This window comes from Eumetopias jubatus, unplaced genomic scaffold, assembly GCF_037043125.1.
Source record: "Eumetopias jubatus isolate StellerSeaLion01/CBP00866 unplaced genomic scaffold, mEumJub1_p1.0 scaffold_10, whole genome shotgun sequence".
In the NCBI taxonomy this organism is placed as follows: domain Eukaryota; kingdom Metazoa; phylum Chordata; class Mammalia; order Carnivora; family Otariidae; genus Eumetopias; species Eumetopias jubatus.
Window position 1 is genome coordinate 115,677,675 of NW_028274816.1, and position 26,540 is coordinate 115,704,214.

At 40.3% G+C, this 26,540-nt stretch overlaps 1 protein-coding gene across 6 annotated transcripts; it reads left to right on the forward strand.

Moving 5' to 3' along the window:
• Positions 1-164: 164 nt before the first annotated feature.
• Positions 165-24,613, forward strand: PRR11 (proline rich 11). 6 transcript variants are annotated; one of them, XM_028109266.2, is made up of 13 exons: positions 202-217; positions 6,567-6,618; positions 6,722-6,777; positions 10,453-10,506; positions 11,906-12,038; positions 15,383-15,533; positions 15,775-15,897; positions 18,349-18,588; positions 19,964-20,062; positions 20,415-20,527; positions 21,901-21,960; positions 22,050-22,146; positions 24,189-24,613. In XM_028109266.2, the coding sequence occupies exons 5-13, from the start codon at positions 11,911-11,913 to the stop codon at positions 24,255-24,257; spliced, it is 1,080 nt and encodes a 359-aa protein (XP_027965067.1). In that variant the 5' UTR covers positions 202-217; positions 6,567-6,618; positions 6,722-6,777; positions 10,453-10,506; positions 11,906-11,910; the 3' UTR covers positions 24,258-24,613. The 6 variants fall into 6 exon arrangements, with proteins under 6 accessions (XP_027965065.1, XP_087883455.1, XP_027965067.1 ...); XM_088027328.1 differs by lacking the exon at positions 10,453-10,506; XM_028109264.2 differs by lacking the exons at positions 6,567-6,618; positions 6,722-6,777; positions 10,453-10,506 and having other exon boundaries at positions 165-217.
• Positions 24,614-26,540: the final 1,927 nt, after the last annotated feature.

Consider the following 26,540-nt stretch of genomic DNA (forward strand, 5'->3'; position numbering starts at 1 on the left):
TCGTACAAGTAGCGCCTCAGCGTTCATTGGCCAGCACGTGGTGACCTCTTAACCAATCACAAACCAGACTGTGCTCCGACACTACTCAGAGAGCGAATCATGGAGAGACCTTTGCTATGATTGGTCCCTCTATGATAAGGTTTTAATTTTAAATCTTTCTTTATGGCGAAGGAGAGGCCTCTACCCGGACTCCATCTATTCCAGGGCTCTTAGACTTGTAAGTGCAGGGAGATCTCCCTTTGTTACCTGGGCTCGCGTCTTCAGTAGCTGGGCCTTTGCTGCTTGTGTTCTTAAGATTTATGGAGGTGGGGACTTCAGCTGGACTCGGGGAGATAAACTGGGAAGAGGAGGTTTGAGGTTGGGTAAGAAGTGCTCGGCCTGGCTCCACCCTAACCACACTTGTATTTAATTAACGCTCTGCAAAATATGTTTTGGAGCAAAGCATCTGCCTTCCTTTTGCACATTCCTTTAGATCTTTGCTATTCAGTGTTGTCCGGGGACCAACAGCATCTGCATCACTTGGGCTCTTGTTAACAATGCAAATTATCGGACTCCACCCAGACCCACTGAATCAGAATATGAATTTTAACAAGATCTCCCACCCCCAGTGATTCTTATACACGTTGAAGTTTGAGAATATATATTTCTTGATAGGCAGTATTACTCTGTTCCTTGATATGCTCTTAATACCGTCTGACGTTTTGTGAGAGTGTCAATTTTAAAAGTGTGCCCTGTTTACTTGTGCCCAATACGGTGTTGGACTACGTTTTAGGGAGCTGCAAACTCTTCAGAGAAACAAAACAGGAACTAAAAAAGCATTGCTGCACTGCGTAAAACAAAATTAAAGTACCAGAAATACCCTATGAATGTTCAAGAGTAATGAACTAGTAATGGAAATTGATTAATTGACTGAAAGCTGTTAATGGCAAAGTGTAAGAACCTACATTAAAATGTGTTTTATGAAGAGGGTAATGAAATGCAATTGTTATTTCCGTTGCTGTCACAGTTTTGGAAGTACCCCCTGACCAAAAGCATTTGTCACTGGGTGGAGTTTTAATAGAAGCAGCAGTGCCAACTGAGTAATAGAGTAATATAGAATAATATAGAGTAATTCTTACCGTATTATTTATTGCACTTTCCTACTGGAAATAGTTTTGGAGCCATCCTTTAACCATATGAAGGTGTATGATTTGAAGAATTAAAAACCTCCCTCACTGAGAGAGTTTACAAAATGTAATTATAGTAAAGCATATTCCTTAACTTAAAAAGAGAACCCTTGCTAGCTAACACTTAGCAGGAATGATTTATTTCATTCATTTATTGAATGAAAATTATTTAATGCCTGCTACACTCTTGGTCCCAGGGAAACAAAGATGAATAAAATTTATCCTAACCTTGAAAATCCCACAGTCCAGCTGGGTGATAAATAGGCAAACAGAAGTTACAATGCAATACAACAAATGTTATAATAAGAGTGTGTATAAAGTGCTATAGAAGCACAAAAGAGATGACATTTTCTTTTCTTTTTTTTTTAAGATTTTATTTATTTATGTGACAGAGAGACACAGCAAGAGAAGGAACACAGCAGGGGGAGTGGGAGAGGGAGAAGCAGGCTTCCCGTGGAGCAGGGAGCCCAATGTGGGCCTCGATCCCAGGACCCTGAGATCATGACCTGAGCCGAAGGCAGACGCTTAACAACTGAGCCACCCAAGGCGCCCCTGACATTTTCAATTTAGTATAAATTCCATTAGGACAGAGACTACGTTGGCCTTGTTTGGAATTGTATCCCAAAACCTACCACACCTACCAACCATGGTGGATTATCAGCATTCAACAAATATCTGTGAGAAAAAGTAACAGCATCTTGAAGCTATATAAGTTGACTTGAAGGAGGATACCCCAAGCATAGGGAAAGCCTGACAACTATACTGTAGAGAGTATCTGGTGTTTGGCATACCTGAAGTACAAACCACTAATCACTAGAAGGGATGAGGCTGCAAAGGGCCATCAGACTAAACTGTGACAATCTTTGAAAGGTATGGTAAGGAATTTAGTTCACCCAGGGGATGAAAAGCAATCTTTAAATACCTTTTTTTTTTTTTAAGATTTTTATTTATTTATTTGAGAGACAGAGTGAAGGAGCGAGAGCACAAGCTGGGGGAGGGGTAGAGGGAGAAGCAGACGATGAGCAGAGAGCCCGATGCAGGACTCGATCCCAGGACCCTGGGATCATGACCTGAGCTGCAGTCAGACACTCAACCGACTGAGCCACCGAAGCGCCCGGAATCTTCAAATACTTTTAAGCAAGGGAATATCAGGATTTTTTTTTTTTTAACTAACTCTAGTAACTGTGTAGAAAATGATTGGCAAGGAGAAAGACTGAAGTCAGGAGAATCATTAGAGGAATAGTCAGACAAATTCAAACTGAGGGACGTTTTCCAAAACAACTGGTCTGGAGTCTTCAAAAATATAAATAGGAAGAAAGGCAAATACTACATGAAAAGATTAGGGAACTGTTGTGGATTAAGGGAGACTTAAAAAAACACTACAGTTAAATGCAGTGTGGAAAGGGAAAGGGAGCAGCTGTAAAGGATATTATTGAGGTGATTGGGGTAATTATGGACTGCTTCTTAGGTACTATCAAGCGTAAATTTCCTGACTGTTATTGTGCTTTTGTAGGAGAAAGTCCATGTCCATGTTTGGAAACTCAGTACTAAGTATCTAGGTGTGAAGTATCATGATGTCTGCAACTAACTGCTCAGCCAAAAACTAAAAACTATTATTTGTGTGTATATATATGTTATATATTTATATATATGTATGTCTATCATATTTTTTATTTTGAAAAATTTCAAACTTTGTGAAAATTTACAAAAATAGTATAATTGATGCTCATATTATTTACCTAGATTCATCATTTGCTGTCTTTCTGTTTAGGGGTGTGTATGTGTATAATATATAATATATAAAATCATATAAAATATAAATTTATATATTACATACACTTATTATGTAAATTATATATATAGTGCATAATATATATCATACACACACCTATACAGAAAGGTTAACAGATAACAATTGGTGAATCTAGGTGAATAATGAGTAGTTTTTTCCAGAATTAGCATGATCTTTTATTTTTTATTTTTTTATTTCTTTTTCTTGAATTCTTTTTTCTCAAGGTTTGAAATTTTTCAAAATAAAGAGTAGGGGAAATAGACTATATAGCAAAAATAAGAAATGGGAAAGATGACTGAATCAGGACAGAAAGGGGAGGGATAGAAAGAAGAGACAGGATGAATTAATCAGATAAATATTTCTAATTTATGTATATTAATATATGTATATAAGTGCAACATATAATACATATTATATATTTTCTATTCTATAATACAGTATCCTAATTTCCTCACCTACCTTTTTGTGCATGGTAGTACAGATTGTTTTTAATCAGCCTTAAATTCCTTCCAAAACAAGGCAGGTAAAAAGGAAGAGTACTTTTCCATAAAAAAAATAGGAAAAATGTTTTAAGTAATCATGAAAAAAAAGGGGCGCCCGGGTGGCTCAGTCGGTTGCCTGTCAACTCTTGGATTCAACTCTGGTCCTGATCTCATGGCTGGTGGGATCCAGCCTGGAGTCGGGCTCTGTGCTCAGCTGGAGTCGGCTTGGATCTTCTCTCCCTCTGCCTCATCCCCATTTCACACTTTCTCTCTCTCTCTCTCAAATAAATAAAGTGAATCTTTAAAAAAAAAAAAAAAAAGGGACTTCTATCTAGTGTTAGTAGTTGGAATCCCACCTAGTCCAGCAAAGAGAATTTGTATGTCTCATTACTCCTCTGGAAAGGGGACAAGTATATGTGTTTTAACCTCGAGGAACACTGTTAGATATTCTTTCAGACAAGTATCCTCTGCAGAATATCTATGCTTTTAATAAAGCAATGGTAATAACAAACTTTAGCTTGTTGAGTTTTCTGTCTTTTTTGAGGTAGGAATTCATTATCTTTCATTTTTGGAAGCACGGTTATTACTTTTGAATAGAACACTAATCTAGGAATTATCTCAGACTGTACCTTTTTACTCTGACAGATTTGACATATTCTCTGAATTCTCTGCATGTGCTAATTATTAATTACTGTAGTTAATTAGAAGGTTATTAGAGTAACAATGACCCAGAGACCAGGACACACACACACACACACGCACACAGAGAGAGAGAGAAGAGAAAGGAGAAAATATGATTTAGTTCCTAGATTTTTTTTTTCATTGAAAACTAATCTCCAGGGGCGCCTAGGTGGCTCAGTCGTTACGCGTCCGCCTTCGGCTCAGGTCATGATCCTGGGGGTCCTGGGATCAAACCCTGCATCAGGCTCCCTGCTCAGCGGGAAGCCTGCTTCTCCCTCTCCCACTCCCCCTGTTTGTGTTCCCTCTCTCACTGTGTCTCTCTCTGTCAAATAAATAAATGAAATCTTTAAAAAAAAAAAAAAGAAAGAAAGAAAGAAGAAAATAATCTCCAAAATGGCATACATGAACTTGTGTAGGACTCTTTAGAAATTTGAATGCACGGGAATTGGAACAACCACCAGGAAAGGGTGAGAAGAGAAAGAGAAGGCCCAGTTTCAGAATGATGGTACTCTTATTTTTCTAGCTAATAATATATACCAGAGGTTAACTGTCAAATACTACTACAGAGCTTATTATAGTTAGAAACAAACAAACAATGGCAGTCTTCAGAATCATCTCTCTATAATCCTGACTCCAAGTTGCCAAGGGCAATACTATCCATTCTTGTAATTGTTTCAGGTGTTTACCTCCATGTTTTTCAGGGTTTTTTTTTAAGATTTTATTCATTTATTTGACAGAGAGGGACACAGCCAGAGAGGGAACACAAGCAGGGGGAGTGGGAGAGGGAGAAGCAGGCTTCCCGCTGAGCAGGGAGCCCGATGTGGGGCTCAATCCCAGGACCCTGGGACCATGACCTGAGCTGAAGGCAGATGCTTAATGACTGAGCCACCCAGGCGCCCCTGCCTCAATGTTTCTAAATAACATGCTTACAATACTATTTCTTTTCTTTCTTTCTTTTTTCTTTCTTTCTCTTTTTTTCTTTTCTTTCCTTTTCCCTTTTCTTTCTTTCTTTCTTTCCTTCTTTCACCATTATCCTGGACATTGCTATTGTCTATCTTAATTCTGTGCCCACACTTAACTGAACATTTGGCCAGGTATAGAATTCCAGGATTGAAAACTTTTTCGTTCAGAATTCCAGTGTGGCTGTTGGAGTCTGATGCTATTCTCTTCTCAGTCATGTTTCTATTCTGTTTTCTCTCTCCTGAAGCCTTTAGAATCTCCTCTTTGTTTTTTTTGTTTTGTTTTGTTTTGTTTTAAGATTTTTATTTATTTCAGAGAGAGCGAGAGTGAGCGAGATCACAGAGGGAGAGGGAGAAGCAGACTACCCCCTGAGCAGAGAGCCCAACGCGGGGCTCGATCCCCTGACCCCAATCAATTATTGTGAGAGCTGAAGGCAGATACAACCAACTGAGCCACCCAGGGACCCCCTCACTTTATTTTTGTGATGTCATACCTCAGTGTGGATCTTCTTTTATTCATTATACTGAGTGGACCATTTCAATCTGGAAATTCAAGCCCTTCAATTCTAGAGAATATTTCTGTATTGTTTATTTGACAAAATTCTCTCCATTTCTCTGTTCTCTCTTAAAACTTTTTCTTCCATAAAGATTTTATTTATTTATTTGAGAGAGAGATTGAGAGAACAAGCGGGAGGAGGGGCAGAGGGAGAAGCAGATTCCCTGCAGAGCAGGGAGCCCTATGTGGGACTCGATCCTAGGACCCTGGGATCATGACCTGAGTTGAAGGCAAATGCTTAACTGATTGAGCCACCCAGGTGCCCTCTCCTAAAACTTTTATATTCTAACTGTTGTATTCCTTTTTTTTTCTTTTTTTTTAAGAGAGGGCGAGAGTAGGGGCAGAGTGAGAGGGAGACAGAGAGAATCTTAAGCAGGCTCCATGCCCAGCATAGAGTCTGATGCGGGGCTCAGTCTCACAACCCTGAGATCATGACCTGAGCCAAAATTAAGCGTCAGCTGCTTAACCAACTGAGCCATCCAGGTGCCCCTGTATTACACTTTTTAAATTTCTACTATTTTTAATTTTTAAGAGTTTTTTCTCATCCTTCTTGTTCATGAATGCAGTGTCTCATTTTCTGAAAAAAATTTTTTTTCTTCTGCTTCCTACATTCTTTCTTTTTTTAAGATTTTATTTATTTATTTGAGAGAAAGAGAGCACAGGGAGGGGGAGGGACCAAGGGAGAAGGACAAGCAGACTCCCTGCTAAGCAGGGAGTCCGACCAGCACTGGGTCTCAGGACCCTGAGTTCATTACCTGAGCTGAAGTCAGATGCTTAACAACTGAGCCACCCAGGTGCTGGGTCTGCTTCCTACATTCTTTCCATTTCCTTTGAAATGGAAATCCTTTTTTCCCCTCTCTGTGTATTTTGGTCTCTGTCTTTAATGTTAGAGACTTTCCTAAAGTGACTGATGATCCTTGGCTGTTACAGGTCAGAGGAAGGCACCAAAAAGAAAAAAAATTGCAAGCTCAAAGTACAGGAGGTGGATATTATCAACCTGTGGACACCCCAGTGGGTAAATGATCAAGTACTTGGCCATTTGGGGGAGACCCTAAATGTCAATATCTGTATGTCCTTTTTCTCAGGCAAGTCAATTTCCCTGCAGAGGAATCTTCTAGTCTTCTTCAAGGGGAAGTGAAAGGTATGGGGGTTTGAGTCAGGGAATTAAAACTGGTGGCCTGTGTTCTGGGGACTGAGCTGAGGAAAGGGATTGCAAAGTCTTACTTTTCAGTTCAGGATCACCCCCTACCTTCTGAATGATGACACATGACTCTGCTATTGCTATGCCTCATGGCCCACTATTCAGCACCTCTATGGTTCACCTTCTCCAGAGAATAAACCTATCCATCTTTACTGGAGAGGACATAAATGCCAGGAGCTGCCTGGCTACAAGACTGGAAGACAGACTCCAGAGGCCTATCCAATCCTTATAAAGACTTAATTAATCCTATTTTAACCCCAAAGTTTCAAGGTTCTGGGTGCCTTCAAGTCCAGAATCCTCTTACTTAAAGTTTCTGAGAATTGTCTTGCTTCCAGTTGGCTTCCCTACCACAAGCAGTCAAAGCTCTGCTCTCTTCTGCTCTGGCAACTCATCCATCTGCTTTCCATTTTCCATAATTTAGTCAACATTCATCATCTCCCATAGTCTGCTCCCATTCTTTGTTTTATGGGTTTATGATTTTTTTATTCCTCACTGCCCTTTTTCTTTCTTCCTTTCTTCCTTTCTTCCTTCCTTCCTTCCTTCCTTCCTTCCTTCCTTCCTTCCTTCCTTTCTTCCTTTCTTTCTCTCTTTCTCTCTTTCTCTCTTTCTCTCTTTCTCTCTTTCTCTCTAAGTAGACTCCTTGCCCAGTGTGGAGCCCAATGTGAGGCTTGAATTAATGACCCTGAAATCAAGACCTGAGCTAAGATCAGTAGTTAGATATTGGGTGCCTGGGTGGCTCAGTTGGTTAAGCGACTGCCTTCGGCTCAGATCATGATCCTGGAGTCCCAGGATCGAGTCCCGCATCGGGCTCCCTGCTCAGCAGGGAGTCTGTCTCTCCCTCTGACCTTCTTCTCTCTCATGCTCTCTCCCTACCATTCTCTCTCTCTCAATAAATAAATAAAAATCTTTATTAAAAAAAATAGATGTTTAACCAACTGAGCCACACAGGCACCCCTCTTTTTTTTTTTTTTTTTAATTTAATTGAAGTAGAGCTGACACACAAAGCTACATTAGCTTCAGGTGTACAATGTAGTGATTTGACAACTCTATACATTATGTTATACTCACTATTCCTTGGGGCACCTGGCTGGCTCAGTCAGTCGAATGTGTGACTCTTGATCTTGGGGTTATAAGTTCAACTTCAACTTGGGTGTAGAGATTTCTTAAAAAAAATAAAAATTTTGGGGCACCTGGGTGGCTCAGTCGTTAAGTGTCTGCCTTCAGCTCAGGTCATGATCCCAGGGTCCTGGGATCGAGCCCCGCATCGGGCTCCCTGCTTGGCGGGAAGCCTGCTTCTCCCTCTCCCACTCCCTCTGCTTGTGTTCCCTCTCTCGCTGTCTCTTTCTCTGTCAAATAAATAAATAAAATCTTTTTAAAATAAATAAATAAATAATAATAAAAATTAAAATTTTGGGGGCACCTGGGTGGCTCAGTTGTTAAGCGTCTGTCTTCGGCTCAGGTCATGATCCCCGGGTCCTGGGATCGAGCCCCACACTGGGCTCCCTGCTCAGCGGGAAGCCTGCTTCTCCCTCTCCCACTCCCCCTGCTTGTGTTCCCTCTCTCACTGTGTCTCTCTGTCAAATAAATAAATAAAATCTTTAAAAAAAATAAAAAAGAAAGAAAGGGAAATATATTCACCGCTCCTTTACTGCCTTTTTTTGTTATGTTTCAGAAGGGATTGGACCAATAGTGTGCTAATAAATGTTTAATAGATACATATGCATAATTTTATTATAAATTTACTAATAACAGGAAATAAAAAAATATAAACAATAATAAAATATATATAATGCTTTTTTTTAAGTAAGTTCTATACCCATCATGGGGTTTGAACTCACAACCCTGAGATCAAGCATCACATGCTCTAATGACTGAGCCAGCCAGGCGCCCCTATAATGTTTTTATAAATTTCATATACAGTTGATTCTCAGAGGATACTGTTGTTGATTTTTACAGACTTCTTGTATCTGCAGCCAAGCTATGGTTCCAATTTACTTTTTTTAAGATTTTATTTATTTATTTATTTATTTATTTATTTTAGAGAGAGAGAGAGAGAGCAAGAGAGGGAAGGGGCAGAGGAGAAGGGAGAGAACCTCAAGCAGACTCTGAGCTGGGCATGGAGCCCACTTGGGGCTTGATCTCACAACCCGGAGATCATGACCTGAGCGAAAATCAGAAGTTGAACACTTAACGGACTGAGCCACCCAGATGCCCTGCTATGGTTCCAATTTATAAACAAGTATAGTCCTGATAGGAATGTCAGTTGATCTTTTCATTTACTCTATGGAATAAGATAAAGCAAACCAAAGATTTATATTGGAACTTCATTTCAATTATGTAAGCAACTTCTTTGATGAATCGAATAATCATTTTCAAATACCGGAATATTACTCAATTATTTTATGCTTTTTATAATGTAACAACTACAGACAAGATACACACTTTTTAAAAAGATTTTATTTATTTATTTGAGAGAAAGAGAGAGAGACTGTGCACACACAGGAGCTGGGGGGATGGGGTAGGGAGAGGCAGACTCCCCGCTGAGCAGGAAGCTGGTCATGGGGCTCGATCCCAGGACTCTGGGATCATGACCTGAGCTGAAGGCAGATGCTTAACCAACTGAGTGAACCAGGTGCCCCCAAGATATGCTTTTAAATCTGATCTGCATTATTAACATTTTCTTTATCACTCCCTTAACAATCAACAACATAATGAATCAAGCCCTGATTTGTGGTGTTTTATAATATCCATGGTGTAAACACTCCCATCATAGCCAATTTCAAGTTTTCAATGTGAAGTCACTGAATGTGGCATTGAAAAGAAATGAGCATTTTATAGCATTTTCACTATATAGATACAATAAGGTAAACAACCGCAAGAGCATAGATAATAGTAAAATCATTAGGAAGTGATGAGTTTTGCATCATATTTATTATCATTTTATTTTTTTTAAGATTTTATTTATTTACTTGTCAGAGAGAGCATGAGAGAGAGAGAGAGAGAGAGCATGAGCAGGGGGAGCGGCAGGCAGAGGGAGAAGCAGGCTCTCCGCTGAGCAAGGAGCCTGATGTGGGACCCGAGCCGAAGGCAGACCCTTAACCAACTGAACCACCCAGGCGCCCCTTTATTACCATCTTAAATATAAATTACCTGATTGTAAGTTTATATAATTTAATTTTAATGGTGGATGAGTTTAAGAACTAACTCACAGACTTCCTGAAAATATATCAGTTGTTGCCAACCCCAGCACACCATTGGAGTGGAGAGAAAGGTATGGAGCCGGTCTACCAAGTTTAAGGCAGAATGTCCATCTCCCTTCTAAAGTCTATTTTTCTAACTGAGAGATTGGTGAATATAGGGGGAAAAAAAGAGGCAGGAGGCCACTTATCTGTGTCAGTTTGATGTCTAATAAAAGACATCAAAGGGAGAGAGGGAACAGAATGGGGGAGGGTTGCATAGGGGCAGATGGAAGACAAGGAAGAAGTTACCATGGAAGTCTCAGATTCTGCAGATTTCACCCAGTGAACTCTGGACCTTGGGTAGAGGTTCTCAATAACATCTCTCCATAGAAGGTCGTGGGCATGGATTTGATGAGGTTTAATCTTTCTTTTTCAGGCAACAGCAAGATTGCTGCTTCCTCTGAGGCTCTCCTAAACATCTTCATTCAGAGTATTTTAGTTTTGTGTTGTTTTAAAAAAAAAAATCAATGAATCCTTTAGATATCCTTTGTAATTTAATAATACCTGCTTAGCCTTCTTTCATTATTTCAGCAGGAAGAAGTGATATAATACAAGTGAAGTCAGCTAACTATTTTTTCGCGTATATCTCCCATGTCTCTAAGAACAATTAAGGAAAACTGCTAGTTTGAGACCTGGCATTAGTTCAATAAGATGCTACTGAGAACCCTTCCTCCTAGAAGGGCTGTTGGTAATATGCCCTGTCACCCATTGCCATTAGGGGTACCCTCTGCGAGACCAAAGCTCTTGGTACTGCAGTAAGCCACTTCGGAGTTTTTACAACCCACAGCCAGTTAAAAAAGGAGGTTCGTCAGCCAGTGCAATCTGAGAGCTGAGCAAGCCTAGATCTGCATACCAAGTATTGAAAGGTTACTGGGTGAACAAAAGTGGAATGAATGTGTATTTTAAAGGCCAATTGTTCCTATTCAAATGTGAGTTTGAAGGGAAGGAGGCCCAGCCCCTCAGACCATTTTTAGTTCCGCTTACTTGAATAATGACATCTTTGTTCCTCAGGTAGCAACAACAGCGACCAGCAAAGCCCTTCTTCACATCAAACTAGCTCTGACTTAATTTTCTTCAGAAAAGGATCTAGATTAAAATCTAAATACATTAGATAGTGTTTTAAAATGCTTTAAAATAAATGTTTTGAAATATTTGGGGTAACTGCTATTACATTGTATATCACCTATTTAATCAACTGTTGCACCACAGAGTGTTAGAAAGAACACGGTCTTCAGAGATTTATTTACTACATTACACTGGCAAATCATATAATCTTTCTGTGTCTCAGTTTATTCTTAATGTAAAAATGGGAATAAAAATCCTCCTCCTCAGGGATAAAATCTTGCAGGGTAGTGAGGATTCACTGAGAAAGTATTTGTGAAGGTGCCCAAAAGCAAATGGACATTCAATGGTTAAATTTGTTTCTTCCTCTACCAACTCCATCTATCACAGTGGGTGCTCAGTAAATGTTACTGGAAAGAAACTTCTTTTAATAACTGACCATAACCCAACTGTAGCTATTTTCTCTCTTACAAGAAATGGAAATACACTTGACTTAATGAAGAAAAGCAAGACAAGCAAAACAAAATTAGAGAACGATGTAATGCCAAAGCCAAGTCTCTAAAGAAACTTTAAAATCTGGTTTTAAATTTTTCTTCACTTTAGGGGACTTCTGGGACGCTAGTAGCGATTCATTTCCTAACCAAATGGTGGTTACAAGGGTGTGTTCACTTGGATAATTCATTGAACTGTACAGTTAAGATTTTTACGTTTTCTATATGTATATATTATTCTAAAATAAAAAATGTAAAAAAAAAATTTCTCTACAGAAATCATGCCGAAGTTCAAGCAACGAAGAAGAAAGCTAAAAGCCAAAGCAAAAAGATTATTCAAAAAAAGAGAAGCCTCTCACTTTCAGCCCAAGCTAATTACCCCTCCTCCTCCGCCACCCTCACCAGAAAGGTAAGGCGTAAGTGTGGAAAAGAAAAAATACTAAAAATCTGATCCGTTAAGGACAGGGTCACCAGATTTAGCAAATAAAAATACAGAATGCCCAATTAAATTTAAAGTTCAGATAAAAAATATTTTTTAATATTGTCCCATGCAACATTTACAGGATACTTACACTAAAATATTATTCATCCCTCATCAGAAATTAAATTTTGACTGAGCATTCTAAATTTTATGTGGTGGTCATTGTTTTAAGAGTTTAGGGGCGCCTGGGTGGCTCAGTTGGTTAAGCATCTGGCTTCAGCTCAGGTCATGATCCCAGGGTCCTCTCCTGGGCCCCCTGCTCAGCAGGAAGTCTGCTTCTACCTCCCTCTGCCCCTCCCCAACTCCTCTCTCTCAAATAAATAAATAAAATATATATTTTTTAAAGATTTTATTTATTTATTTATTTGACAGAGAGAGAGACACAGCGAGAGAGGGAACACAAGCAGGGGGAGTGGGAGAGGGAGAAGCAGGCTTCCCGCGGAGCAGGTGTCCCGATGTGGGGCTCGATCCCAGGACCCTGGGATCGTGACCTCAGCCGAAGGCAGATGCTTAACGACTGAGCCACTCAGGCGCCCCTAAATAAGTAAAATCCTAAAAAAAAAAAAAAAAAAGTTTAAATGAAGTACAAATCACAAGAAATTGTATTGGAGGTGCACAGTAACTATTTTCTCCTTCCCTAGTCAGTTTAATTGTATAACTCTGATAACTAAGTGATGAAAGAGGTGTATGACTGGAACTTAAATCTTAGTTTTGGTAAAGTTTGGTCAGTTAGTCTCTGGGATGCAGATTTAAACATGTTACTGAACGAGACTCTAAGTTATAGGAAGCCTAGGATACTGGGTTTCACAATGACGTACAGTATACATTTTGTTGTTATAGCTCTCTTTACAGAAAAAATTTTAAAATAAACTCGTCCTCAAAAAGTGTTAACCAGGGGCACCTGGGTGGCTCAGTCATTAAGCGTCTGCCTTCGGCTCAGGTCATGGTCCCAGGGTCCTGGGATCAAACCCCGCGTCGGCTCCCTGCTTCGCGGGAAGCCTGCTTCTCCCTCTCTCACTCCCCCTGCTTGTGTTCCCTCTCTCGCTGTCTCTCTCTCTGTCAAATAAATAAATAAAATCTTTTTTAAAAAAAAAGCATTAACCATCATATTATCCTTAACTCTTCTTTATCTCTCTTGAATATTGAAAACAGTCCCTAACTGGACTTCCTGCTTCTGCCCTTGCCCCTCTGCAGCATATTTCTGCAGAACAGTCAGAGTGAGCCTGTTAAAAAACATGTCATATTGCCTCTCTGCTTAAAACTCTCCAATGTTTTTCCTGGGACACCTGGTTGGCTCAGTTGGAAGAGTGTGTGACTCTTGATCTTGGGGTCATGAGTTCAAGCCACGTGTTGGGTGTAGAGATTATATAAAAATAAATAAATAAAAATTCTCCAATGTCTTCCTCTCTCAGAGTCAGAATTAAAATCCTTTGTATGATTCACAAGGCCATTATGATCTGACTCTGACATTATCTCCTAATCCCCTACCCTTCAGTTTCTCCACCCCAGTCATCCTGGCCTCCTTGCTGTTCCCTAGACACCTCAGACTAGCTGCTATCTCAGGGCCTTTGCACTTACTATTACCCTTGCCTGGAAGGCTCTTCTCCCAGATATTTGTATTGCTAGCTTCTTCTTCTTCTTTTTTTTTTTAAGTAGGCTCCACGGCTCAGTGTGGGGCTTAAACTCACGACCATTGATCAAGAGTCACATGTTCTACCGACTAAGCCAGCCAGGCACCCCTGTATTCTAGCTTCTTTACTTTGTTTATGTTTTCTCTCAAAAGTCACCTTCTCAGTGAGACTTCTCTAGCTACCCTACCTAAAATTTCACCTCCACCCAACATTTCTCTCTTGCTCTATCCTTTTCCGCATAGCATTTATTCACTATCTAACAATCCATAAATGTTACTAATTTACTTACTTTTTTACCTTTCTCCCAAGACAATGTAAGTTCAATGAGGGCATGGTTTTCATCTATTTTGTTCATTACTGAAGCCCTGATGCCTCTTTACTTACTGTTTATTTTATTTAATACTATTTATTTACAAAATAAATTGTTGGGGGCTCAGTCGTTGGGCATCTGCCCTCGTCTTGGGTCGTGGTCCTGGGTGCTGGGATAGAGCCCTGAATCAGGCTCCCTGCTCCGCTGGGAGTCTGCTTCTCCCTCTCCCACTCCCCCTGCTTGTGTTCCCTCTCTTGCTATGTCTCTGTCTCTGTCAAATAAATAAACAAAATCTTTAAAAAAATAAAAATAAATTGTTGCATAAGTACATCTTGGAAATCTAGAATTTAATGAAAAATTTGGCTTTAGGTAGTCTCTGCTCCTGAGTCATACTATAAAACTAGCTTGTTATTTTATTTATTATTATTATTATTTTTAAAAAATTTATTTGACAGAGAGACACAGTGAGAGAGGGAACACAAGCAGGGGGAGTGGGAGAGGGAGAAGCAGGCTTCCCGCAGAGCAGGGAGCCCGATGTGGGGCTCGATCCCAGGACCCTGGGATCATGACCTGAGCCGAAGGCAGACACTTAACCAACTGAGCCACCCAGGCGCCCAAATTATTTTATTTTTTAAAGATTTATTTATTTGAGGGGCACCTGGGTGGCTTAGTCGGTTAAGCAGCTGCCTTGGCTCAAGTCATGATCCCAGGGTCCTGGGATCGAGCCCCGCATCAGGCTCCCTGCTCGGCGGGAAGCCTGCTTCTCCCTCTCCCAGTCTCCCTGCTTGTGTTCCCTCTCTCGCTGTGTCTCTGTCAAATAAATAATTAAAATCTTTAAAAAAAATAATTAAAAAAAATATTTATTTATTTGAGAGAGAGCAAGTGAGGGGAGGGGCAGAGGGTGAGAGAGAATCCCAAGCAGACTCCCGCTGAGTGCAGGGCCAGAAATGGGGCTCGATCTCACGACCCTGAGATCATGACCTGAGCCAAAACCAAGAGTCGATGCTCAACTGACTGAGCCACCCAGGCGCCCCCTAACTAGCTTGTTATTTAAATAGAGCTGTTGGGGTACCTGGGTGGCTCAGTCAGTTAAGCATCTGCCTTCTGCTCAGGTCATGATCCCAGGGTCCTGGGATTGAGCCCCGCATCGGGCTCCCTGCTCAGTGGGGAGCCTGCTTCTCCCTCTTCTTCTGCTGCTCCCCCTGCTTGTGCTCTTTCTCTCTGTGTCAAATAAATAAAATCTTTTTTAAAAATACTTTAATAAATAAATAAATAGAGCTGTTAATCCAACTCAGGAGTTTTTTATTGGTTTGGTTTTGTTTTTCCTACAGAGTGGTTATTCCTTCAGCAGATACATCCCTTAGCAGAAGCTGGCTAAGACCATCCTGGAACTTCAGATTTCCCAATATCAAAGATACTGTAAAACTTTGGACAAATAGAATGTGGTCTATATACCACTGGTGCCAGAACTGCATGGCCCAGGTATGGGTTTGACATACCTGTTTTCAGCAATATGGTTTTTCTGCATACTTGGTATGTGTGTTCGCATGTGTGTGTGCTCAGGTCAGCACAACACTAAAGCTAAGCTCAGGTAAAATGAAATTATGGGGTCATGTAGGTCTTTGCTTCTGTAAAACATACATCAAACCGCTTTTTTCTCTCTTTTTTCTTGTCCTGATCATGTTACTTATAGATTTCAGACTTGTTTAATTTTGAATTTCAGAGTTTAGAAGTATTGAAAGACACCATCTTTCCATCCTGTTTCTGCCACCGAGAACTTCACAGTCTAAAACAACGGTTTTGCGTTTTGGAAAGTGAATTATGCAAGCTCCAGGAAACACTGAAGGTTGGTATTGTTAAATAAAAAGAAATCCAGAATCAGGGAGGGAGGGCAGGGTTTATCCCCCATAGGAATACCAGCATGCTGCTTTCACCAGAAGGAGGAATGGCTACAGGCAGGTGCTAGTCTTGGGCCTGTTTGCCCGCAGATCTATTCCTTAGGCTTCAAGGCTCTGCTCTGCACTGCACTGGGGTTAACCCATGCAGGCTGTGTGTCCCAAGCTCTGTGTCACCTGGTTCTGGTTGTGCTTGGCTAATGGGAGACACTGATGAGAGACTGGTGGCCATATGGAGGGAGTGTGTTTTTCCCCTTTGTTCTCTGCATTGGGCAGTTTCTCCAGTGATGATTATTATCTCCCTCACTCCAGCTCCCTCCAGGTAAGTCTACCATGTTTCTTGATTGTCTGGGTTAACCCACCTCTAGAGATCTGGTTATACTGCTCTTCCCTTTTCCCCTCCAGCCTCAGGGTATTCATGGCTTTTTGCTGTTGCTAATCTCTGGGCTGCCTCAATGTTCCCTGTATGTTTTCAGCTCTTTCACCATCAATGTAACCAACTCTCCCACGTTACCTTCGCCCTCTTTTTTTTTTTTAAGATTTTATTTATTTATTTGACAGAGAGAGAGAGAGACAGTGAGAAAGGGAACAGAAGACGGGGGAGTGGGAGAGGGAGAAGCAGGCTTCCCACGGAGCAGGGAGCCCAATGTGGGACTCAATCCCAGGACCCCAGGATCATGACCTGAGCCGAAGACAGATGCCTAATGACTGAGCCACCCAGGTGCCTCTACCTTCACCCTCTTTTAAATACTCAGGATGATTTCTATTTTCTTGACTGATAGAGGCAGAAAAAGCCATAAATATCCACCGTCTCCAAACTCCCCTAAGTAAGGCCCCTATTCTCAATGTCTAAAGCTCAAAAAATAAACATTGCGCTTGTTGGTTTGCAGTGGAGCTTCTGGGATTACACCCTTGTCCCAGAATATGTACCTCAAGATGAATTAGACAGGAAGAAAGGCAAATCACCTCACTCATCTAGGCCTGAGTTTCCTCTTCTAAAAATGAGGATGATATCATCTTTGGTGGGCTGAATCAATGGCCTCCAAAAGATATGTTCAAGTCCTAATCCCTGAAACCTATAAATATGACCTTATTTGGGGAAAGGGTCTTCGCCCATGTAATTAAGTTAAGGATTTTTTATTTTAAGTAATCTCTACACCCAGCATGGGGCTTGAACTCATGACCGCGAGATCAAGAGTTACCAGGTGCCCCTTAAGTTAAAGATTTTGAAATAAGGAGATCATATTCTATTATCTGAGTAGACCCTAAATCCAATGACAAATGTCCTTACAAAAGAGAGAGCAGAGCACACACACACAGGAGAGGAAGAGCAGTGGGAGCACAGGCAAGAGATTGGAGTGATGTAGTCTCAAGCTCGGGAATGACCATAGCTACCAAAAACAGGAAGACGCAGGGAACAGAGTCTTCCCTAGAGCATTGGGAGGTAGCACAGCCCTGCTGTCATCTTGGTTTTAGACTTCTAGCCTCCAGCACTGTGAAAAAAATGAATTCCAATTGTTTTAAGCCACCAAATTTGTGATAATTTGATAAAGAAGCCATAGGAAACTAATACACCATCTTATTCCATAGGGTTATTTTTCATTTCCCAGGGCTGCCATAATAAAGTGGCATGGACTGGGTGGCTTATATAGCAGAAATTTATTTTCCCACAGTTCTAGAGGCTAAAAGTCTGAGATCCAGGTGTTGGCAGAGTTAGTTTCTTCTTAGGCCTCTCTCCTTCGGCTTGCCTTCTCACTGTGTCCTCAGATGGTCTTCTCTCTACACACACATCCCTGATGTTTCTCCTGTATGTTCAAATTTCTTTTTATAAGGATACCAGTCAAATTGGATGAGAGCCCACTCTAACGACCTCGTTTTAACTTAACCACCTCTTTAAAGGCCCTATCTCCAAAGGCATCTTGAGGGACTAAGGTTAGGGCTTCAACATATGAATTTGGGGAGGGGGAGTCTTTTTCCCCAAACCTTATCTCCCTTGAGATCTGATAAATTGCAATTCATCCTTGAGATTATGGCTAAATATCTCTCTCCAGGTTTCTCACTATTCATGCCCACAGCACACTTCATTGTTTGCACTGAAGCATTATTTTGTTTTGTTCTAGGTGTGTGTGTGTTTAATGTCTGCCTTCCTTACCAGACTGTCAGCTCCATGATGTCACAGACAGGGTGCACATTGTACCCACAGTGCCTGGCATATTGCACACACAAATACACGAGTGAATGGATGAGTGAGTGAATGGGCTTGCGATAAATGAGAAAATACTAAAAACATGTAGTACACTGAGAAAGCATTCAATACATGGTAGCTATTATCTCGATGACTCTGAGCCAGAAGAACCAAATTAATCTGCTATTCATTTGCTAAATGTAATGTTTTCTTACAGACTGTCTCTGAAAAATCTTCCTGCCCAAGCTGTGGTCAAACATTTACAAATGTGCCCGCCTGTGTGCTAACCACCCTTGGAGAATCTCAAGCTGTACTTCCTCCCACGCTGCCGCAGCCATCCAGCCACCTTCCACCTGTGCCTCCACCACCACCCCCGCCACCTCCTCCTCTGCCTCCGCCACCACCACCTACAGCACCTGTGCCGCTCAGAAGATCTGATCGCACTAAAGCACTTCAGGTAGGAAACAACCTCGTAATGACGTGTTTTGGCCAGTGTCAAATGTAGGAGTAAAGCAAGGTGGCCTTTCGAGATGATGCTGAGGGCTTTGAGAGGAAAGCTGCATTTTTTTTTTCTTTTCTGATTCCGTATCTTAATTATGTCAGTGATTATGTTTTTAAAAACTCAGGCCTGTAGGAACTGGATTTAGAAAGAAAGGCGATTTTTTTTTAAAGGATAAATGAATGAAAACCAGTAGATCAGAATATTCCTAATGGCTTCTCAGAATATCTTTTTACCAAAAGAAAAACCTCCCTGGGAAACCAAATTAAGAAGAGAAGGTGGCTTAGTGAGTAAAGTCAGAATAAAAAGAGTTGGTGGATCCTAAAGTATAATGTCATTAAGCTGAAGGACCAGTCTCCATTAATTACTTATCCACCAAGGGAATATTTGTGAATCACTAAGATAAGCATGACCCTGTTTAAAAATCTGCTGAATTTTCACTCCAGATACATCTGGTTTAAAATGGCTGGGTTAGGGGTGCCTGGTTGGCTCAGTCATTAAGCGTCTGCCTTCGGCTCAGGTCATAATCCCAGGATCCTGGGATCCAGCCCCACATCGGGCTCCCTGCTCTGTGGGAAGCCTGCTTCTCCCTTTCCCACTCCCCCTGCTTGTGTTCCCTCTCTCACTGTGTCTCTCTCTGTCAAATAAATAAATAAAATCTTTAAAAAATAAATAAATAAAATGGCTGGGTTAAATCCAGAACCTATTATTATGTTTGCCATAATGTATATCCCTCTGACTGTACATTCTTGTTCTCCGGGAACTGAGTCAACTTTTTAGGTAATTCAAGCAAAACTTCACCTTGATGTGAGGAACCCCTTCAACTCTTGTCTTATTATCATGACCCCTGAGGAAGATGTATAGTTACAGGGAACTGGCCCATGTCTTACTTATTGTCAAAACCTTACATTTTGATGAATACTTTACAATAGCAGTAGCATCCATGGGTACTGAAAACAGGATCATTCTTGTTTTAATGAAAAGAATTTGATAGGTTCCTAGGGTAAATAAGAGTTAGTTTTTAAGTGAGTTTTTAAAAACTAGATTTGGGGGCGCCTGAGTGGCTCAGTTGTTAAGCGTCTGCCTTCAGCCCAGGTCATGATCCCAGGGGCCTGAGATCAAGCCCCACATCAGGCTCCCTGCTCAGCGGGAAGCCTGCTTCTCCCTCTCCCACTCCCCCTGCTTGTGTTCCCTCTATTGCTGTGTCTCTCTCTGTCAAATAAATAAAATCTTTAAAAAATAAAATAAAATAAAATAAAACTAGATTTGGATTTTGCGTTTGACTAGATATCCTGGTTACAACTGGAATTCTAACCTCTCCATGTATTTTAAGGCTGGACCATTAAAAAAAGAGGGACCCATGCAGATAACAGTTGAAGATCTACTGACTGTGAAATTAAAGAAGACACAGTGTTTTGATGAAAGGAAGAAGGTAAGATGTCACTGACCATACACATGATCTTTCAGCTTTTAACCTGGTTGTCCCTTTCTGGAAAATAAACATAAGTCTCATGTACTGGTAAGTATTTGATGTTTTAATTGAGTAGTTTTGGATCTCCTCAACAAAATGTGTAGATCCCAAAATTACTTAATTAGGCAGTTTTATCTACCAACCATTAGTCTAAAGAAGTAGAGACATACTTTGAAGCTTTGAAATAAAAATTGAGTAGTGGATATTATCTTACACATACTCAGCATTCAAGTATTCATTGTTGCAGCATGTTTACATTTTGAATGATATTTTTAAGTGTGTTTTTTGATACTGTCTCATTTTGTGATTAAAGCTTGTACCATCACCAAAGGCACAGAGTCCACTAGTTACTGTCTCTGACCTGCAGCGTGTCACCCTGAAGCCCAACTCCAAAGTGCTATCAACTCGAGTTACAAATGTCTTGATGTAAGGAACTACACTGTGTGATGCTCTACTGTTACTTAAAAGAATGATTTTTTTGCTTATCTCTAACTTTAAAAGTTATATATGCTCATTGTAGAAAACTGGAAATCCACAGAAAAGTTTAAAGAAGAAAACGGGGGTGCCTGGGTGGTTCAGTCAGTTAAGCATCTGCCTTCAGCTCAGGTCATGATCTCAGAGGGGAGTCTGCTTGTCCCTCTGCCCCTCCCCCTGCTTATCTCTCTCAAATAAATAAATAAAATCTTTAAAAAATTAAAAAAAAAATCATTCAAATAACTGTATAATTGAAGATAGCCATTATTAACATACTGTTGTTTATCATTCTAGTCTTTGTGCAGGTATCTACTCTATTATTTCCATTTCATGATGCTGTTTATTATACAATACACCATTGATTTAATAGTGGATTTGGGGGCGGTGGTAGCTCGGGGCGCCTGGCTGGCTTAGTCAGTGGAGCATGTGACTCTCGATCTCCAGTTGTGAGCTCGAGCCCCAAGCTGGGCACAGAGATTACTTTAAAAATAAAATAAAATAAAATAAAGTAAAATAAAAATAAATGGATTTGGGAGGAAAAGAAATAATATCAAGAATTTTTTTAGGGGTGCCTGGCTGGCTTAGTCGGAAGATCTTTGGGACATAAGTTTGAGTCCCATGTTGGGGATAGAGATTACTTAAAAAAGGAAAAAAAAAGGATTTTTAAAACAGCCCAATTTCAGAAATAATAAAATATGAAAACTAGTATATCTTGGATTCGGTGAAATCGTGTGTGTGCACACATGCGTACGTGTTTGTGTACCTGTGTGTAATCATACTGTACATACAGTTAAGGCTTTTCCCGTTTAATGTGTCAAGAACTTTCCCCCATCTTATTAAAAATCACTTTAAAGCACCATTTTGACTTTTTCTGTATATATAGTATATTAAATGCAAATTTCATGGATAAACTCCTGTTTTGAGACATTTAGGTTGTTTATGATTTTTTTATCTCTAACTCTTCAGTGAACATCCTTGTCCACCATCTGTGTGCATAGCTGAGTCTTTCCCTAAGATGGATTCTTATATGTATAATTACTTATTACTTATTAGGACAATTATGTCACCTTATACTCCTATCAGCATCTATAGCTATTTTTGTTTTTAAGTAGGCTCCACGCCCAGCGTGGGGCTTGAACTCACGACCCCGAGATCAGGAGTCACAAACTCTAGTGATTGAGCCAGCCAGGTGCCCCTCTGCTGCTATATTTTAATGTAACAAATAGAACTACTTTCTAGGACATTGCCTATAGAAATGGCTGCTTTGCTTTGGGAAAGATGATAAAGTCTGGCAATCTCTAACTTTTATATCTTTATTTCATCAGTACCCCTGGTAAAAGCCAAATAGATCTGCGGAAACTACTTAGAAAAGTTGATGTAGAGAGGTAATACACTCTCTTATCTTTATGCTTTCTAAATCCATTTGAAAAGTTAGCATAAAACACAGCTTCTAATATTGTCAGTACCTTTGCAGGAGCCCAGGTGGAACCCCACTTACCAATAAAGAAAATATGGAAACAGGAACTGGGCTGACTCCAGTAATGACCCGGGCCTTGAGGAGAAAGTTTCAGGTAAGCCTTTAGGGGGAAAAAAAAAAAGTTTCCTTTTCTTCAAAATCATTTATTTAGAATCGTATAAACCAAAGGATCTTTTTTATAATAATTTTTAAATGGCACCTTATGCTTTACAAAACACTTTCATATTTAGGCTTTATAAAATTCTGTGACATAGCTAACATTATCATCTCTACTTTAACCATGAATGTCTGGTTTTGTTAATTCCTTTAGATAAGTATTTATTAAGCACTTCCCATATGCCAGGCACTGTGCTGGAGTACTAGGGATACGGTGGTGAGCAAAAACAAACCTAGCTTTACTGTGTTGGAGCTTTTAGCCTAGTGGGGAAAATAGACATTAGTCAAATAATCACATATTTGTATAATTCTACACTGAGATAGGTACTATAAAGGAAAGGAACAGAGTTCTGTGGGAACCCATAGAGGAACTTTATCTAGCCTGGGTGATCTAGGAAGGATTCCCTTAGGAAGTGATGAAGTGAGACTTGAAGGATGAATAGGTGTTAACTGGGAAGGGTACCTATGGAATAAGGTGGTGCGCCCACCATGGATGTCTGGGAAGAAAGAGCTCCAGGCAAAAAGAACAGTATATGCAAGGGTCTTATGGTGGGGGGATCATGGCCTAACTGAGAAACTGAAAAGGGGCCAAAGCAGCTGTAACATAGAGAGCAAGTCTGACAGTGGTGAAAGACAGGGATGGAGATATAGATAGGGAGCAGATCGTGCAGTTGCTAGGAAAAGGTCTCAGCAGCTTTCTTCTTTGTCACCTACATGTATGACCCATACACCAAAACCTAGTATATCATGGGGCCTGATGTGATTTCTTCCAAACCCTTTTGTCTGTCATCTCCCTGTTCACTTCTGTCACTGGATCTGTGGGGAGTAGCCATCCTTCTGCCACTCCTACTAGAGTGCTGGGACACAGGGCTGCTGGCCCCTTTGGCTATGAAGCTTGCATTTCCAAATCCCTCTGGAGATAGAGATACACCATGGACTTCACTGCTGACACTTTGCCAACCCAACACTGTCCTCCCTTTGTTTCCTCATTAAGAATCAGTGCCTTTTGCAAACAGCTTGGTTTCCTTCTTGCCAATCAACTTCATCCTCCTGGACACTACACTGCCTTCTTTGGAGGTGTGGCCACATCCAGTAGGGAGTCTACCCCCAGATCACATTCCTTGGTGATACCACAAATTATGAAGGGTGGGGGCAGAAGGCAGAGGCCTCACTGAAGGACTAAGGCCCTTCCTTTCTTTGTTCAGCTTTGGGATTCTTTTTTGTCCCTGCCCTACCCCATAATTACTATAATGAGTTGAGTAATGTGGAAAAAAATGAAAATACGATAAATAATAAGCACACATATTGAGCAACAACATCAAAAATCCCAGAAAAGATATCTGCTATATAAGGTATTCACCAAAATCCACTTAGTAGGAGGAAGTTTTTTAAAAATGGTTGTTCAACATAAAATGACTCTACTCCCCCTCTCACCACCACCACCCCCCCTGCCCAGTCCTTAGGCTTCCTTTTTTGTTTAAGTCTGAAGCAACTGTATTAGTTAGGTTTTGCATTTGGTAACAAAATTTGCTTTTGCACTGGGTAACAAAAATCTGACCATTGTGGCTTGACCAAGTAGGGGCTTATTTTTCTTACCTACATATTCCTTTGGGAAGTAGGCAGGCCATAACTGGGACAGCAGCTTCACATGTCATCCCTGCTCTTCCATCCTTAATGTGTGGCTTTTATCCTCATGGTAAAGAATGCCTACACCTCCTGAAGCCCAGTGTCCACATTCTAGGCAAGATAAGGAGAAAGGCAAAGGACAAATGGTTATGCTAGCTCAGTTACCACTCTTCTCTTTAAACAGGTTCTATCCACCTTCTAATTATATCAGCAAAACTGGGAAAAGGGGTTTTTAGAGTCTGGCTGTATTGCTGCCCTGCACAAAATCTGGATTCTGTTAGTGAGGAAGGAGATCTGTGTTGGCCACAGGAACATAATTCATATTATAATTGGGACCGTTTTTTTTTTTCATAGATGGCTCACCCTAGAAGCCCAACTCAAACCCTGCCACTTTCTACAAGCAGCTTTGATGAACAAAACTGATGCCAACTCTGCCTGACACCACATGATGATCCATAAAATACACAGATAAAATCACCCTGACCCTTTTTTTTAATGTAGTAGGGTGTGTATAAATAATTATACTAATATATAATTCCATTTGAAGAATTAAAGTATGTACGGAGCCCCCATACATACTGTGGTATAAAGTGGGTATTTGGGGGGCACCTGGGTGGCTCAGTTGGTTAAGCGACTGCCTTCGGCTCAGGTCATGATCCCGGAGTCCCGGGATCGAGTCCCACATCAGGCTCCCTGCTTGGTAAGGGAGCCTGCTTCTCCCTCTGACCCTCCCCCCTCTCATGTACTCTCTCTCTCTCATTCTCTCTCTCTCAAATAAATAAATACATCTTTAAAAAAAAAAAGTGGGTATTTGGGTATTTTTTTAGTTTGCATGATCAATAAGAGAACAGATGGGAAAATGCATTCCCCAAAGTGAAGTTTTTTCTGGAATTACCCAATTTAGGTTGGAGAGGTTGTTCAAATTTAACTAGATAACAAATTTATACTCAGTAGGTGCAGTTTTGACATTAAGAAAATAACCTGATTCCTTAAAAAATAAAATGAAATAACCCGATTCCCATTCTTCTTGCGTATTCTCAGGTAATCAAAAAGAAAAGTATTTCAGTCTATAAAGCTAATGCATTCACTAAGTGCTATAGACTTGATCAGTAAAAAAGATCCTCTAGATTTTATTTCTGTTTACTGTAAACAGTCAAGAGGTAAGACCGTCCTCCATCCCAACCCAATTATTTTCCAAATGGATTTGAAGTAAAATGTCCAATTTAACCTTAAAAATTAGAATGTACCATTTCTAGCAGTTAGAAATGGTATTTAGGTAGTCGTATCTGGTTTGCTGAAGTCTAAGATATTCCTTTCTTTGATATTTTCTGTCCACATTCATGCAGCTAATTTTAAGTTTTACGAGGATCTCAACATGAACCTTGTATTTTCCACAGTGGCCTGCCAAGGATTATCTGAAGTCCACAGCAGATTCTCTGTGAGACCTAATTCCTGTCCTCAATAGCCTATAGCTTCAGTAACAGTAATAATGCACACCTCACTGGATTTTTGTTCTTTCCTGCCCATCCAGGGTTGCCAGATTTAGCAATTACAAATATATGACAGCCAATTTGAATTTCAGATAAAAAACAAATAACTTTTAAATATAAATATGTCCTGTTAAACAATGGGTATGTTTTTTTAGTTTTAATATGTCCCAAATACTGCATGGGAGCTATATATTTATACTAAAATATTTATACATTGTTAATATGAAATTCAAATTTAACGGGGCATTCTTTATTGTATCTGGTCACTCTATCGGTCAGTCCCCTACAAAGTTGCCAAGTATTTCTGGGAGCCCCCAGCTTGTCAGACATGTCTACTTAGTGGTGGACACAATTGTAGCTCCAGCCAAGATCCCCATTACTAATGTGTTAAGTATCACAGAGGAAGAGGAATTCTCATTAGGGTGAGTTCCTGTGACTGAAGGTTCAGGATTAGCTTTGATCCCTGCAGTTCTAAGAATAGGAAAGCAGCTGCCTCATGGATAGGAAATGAGGTGTTTCAGATCTTCACTGAACTTCCTAGCCTGACAGGAAGCAGCTACATGGATGATATCCTTGAAATATCATCATTTTAGCATAGGCTACAAAAGATTTCCCAGAAATGCCTATATATCCACAGATAAATGCTGCTTTGAGATGCCAAATAGAGTGTTGTGGAAAGTCACCAGACTGGAAAGCAGACCAGGGGGCCATGTTTTGTTCTTATGAGACCCACATTTATGTTTATAAACACATTTATGAATGAAAATTAAACAGGTAATAAAGTTAAGAAACATACCTACTTCTAGTTAAAAAACAAAAAACAAAACCTGCTAGCTACATTTATATTATATAAGAATAAAAGGAATGATCACTGAGAATAAAACATTTGAGCATTTGTGACAGTGTTTTATGGGGCACTTATGCTTATATTAATAAACCACCGTGTACTGTCTCAATTTAATTTAAATGATTTGATGATTTGATCATTCTTGTGGAATAAGGGTTCATTAAAAAATGCTATAGAAGGGGTGCCTGGGTGGCTCAGTTGTTAAGTGTCTGCCTTCGGCTCAGGTCATGATCCCAGCGTCCTGGGATTGAGCCCCACATCTGGCTCCCTGCTCAGCGGGAAGCCTGCTTCTCCTTCCCTCATTCCCCCTGCTTGTGTTCCCTCTTTCGCTGTATCTCTCTCTGTCAAATAAATAAATTAAATCTTTAA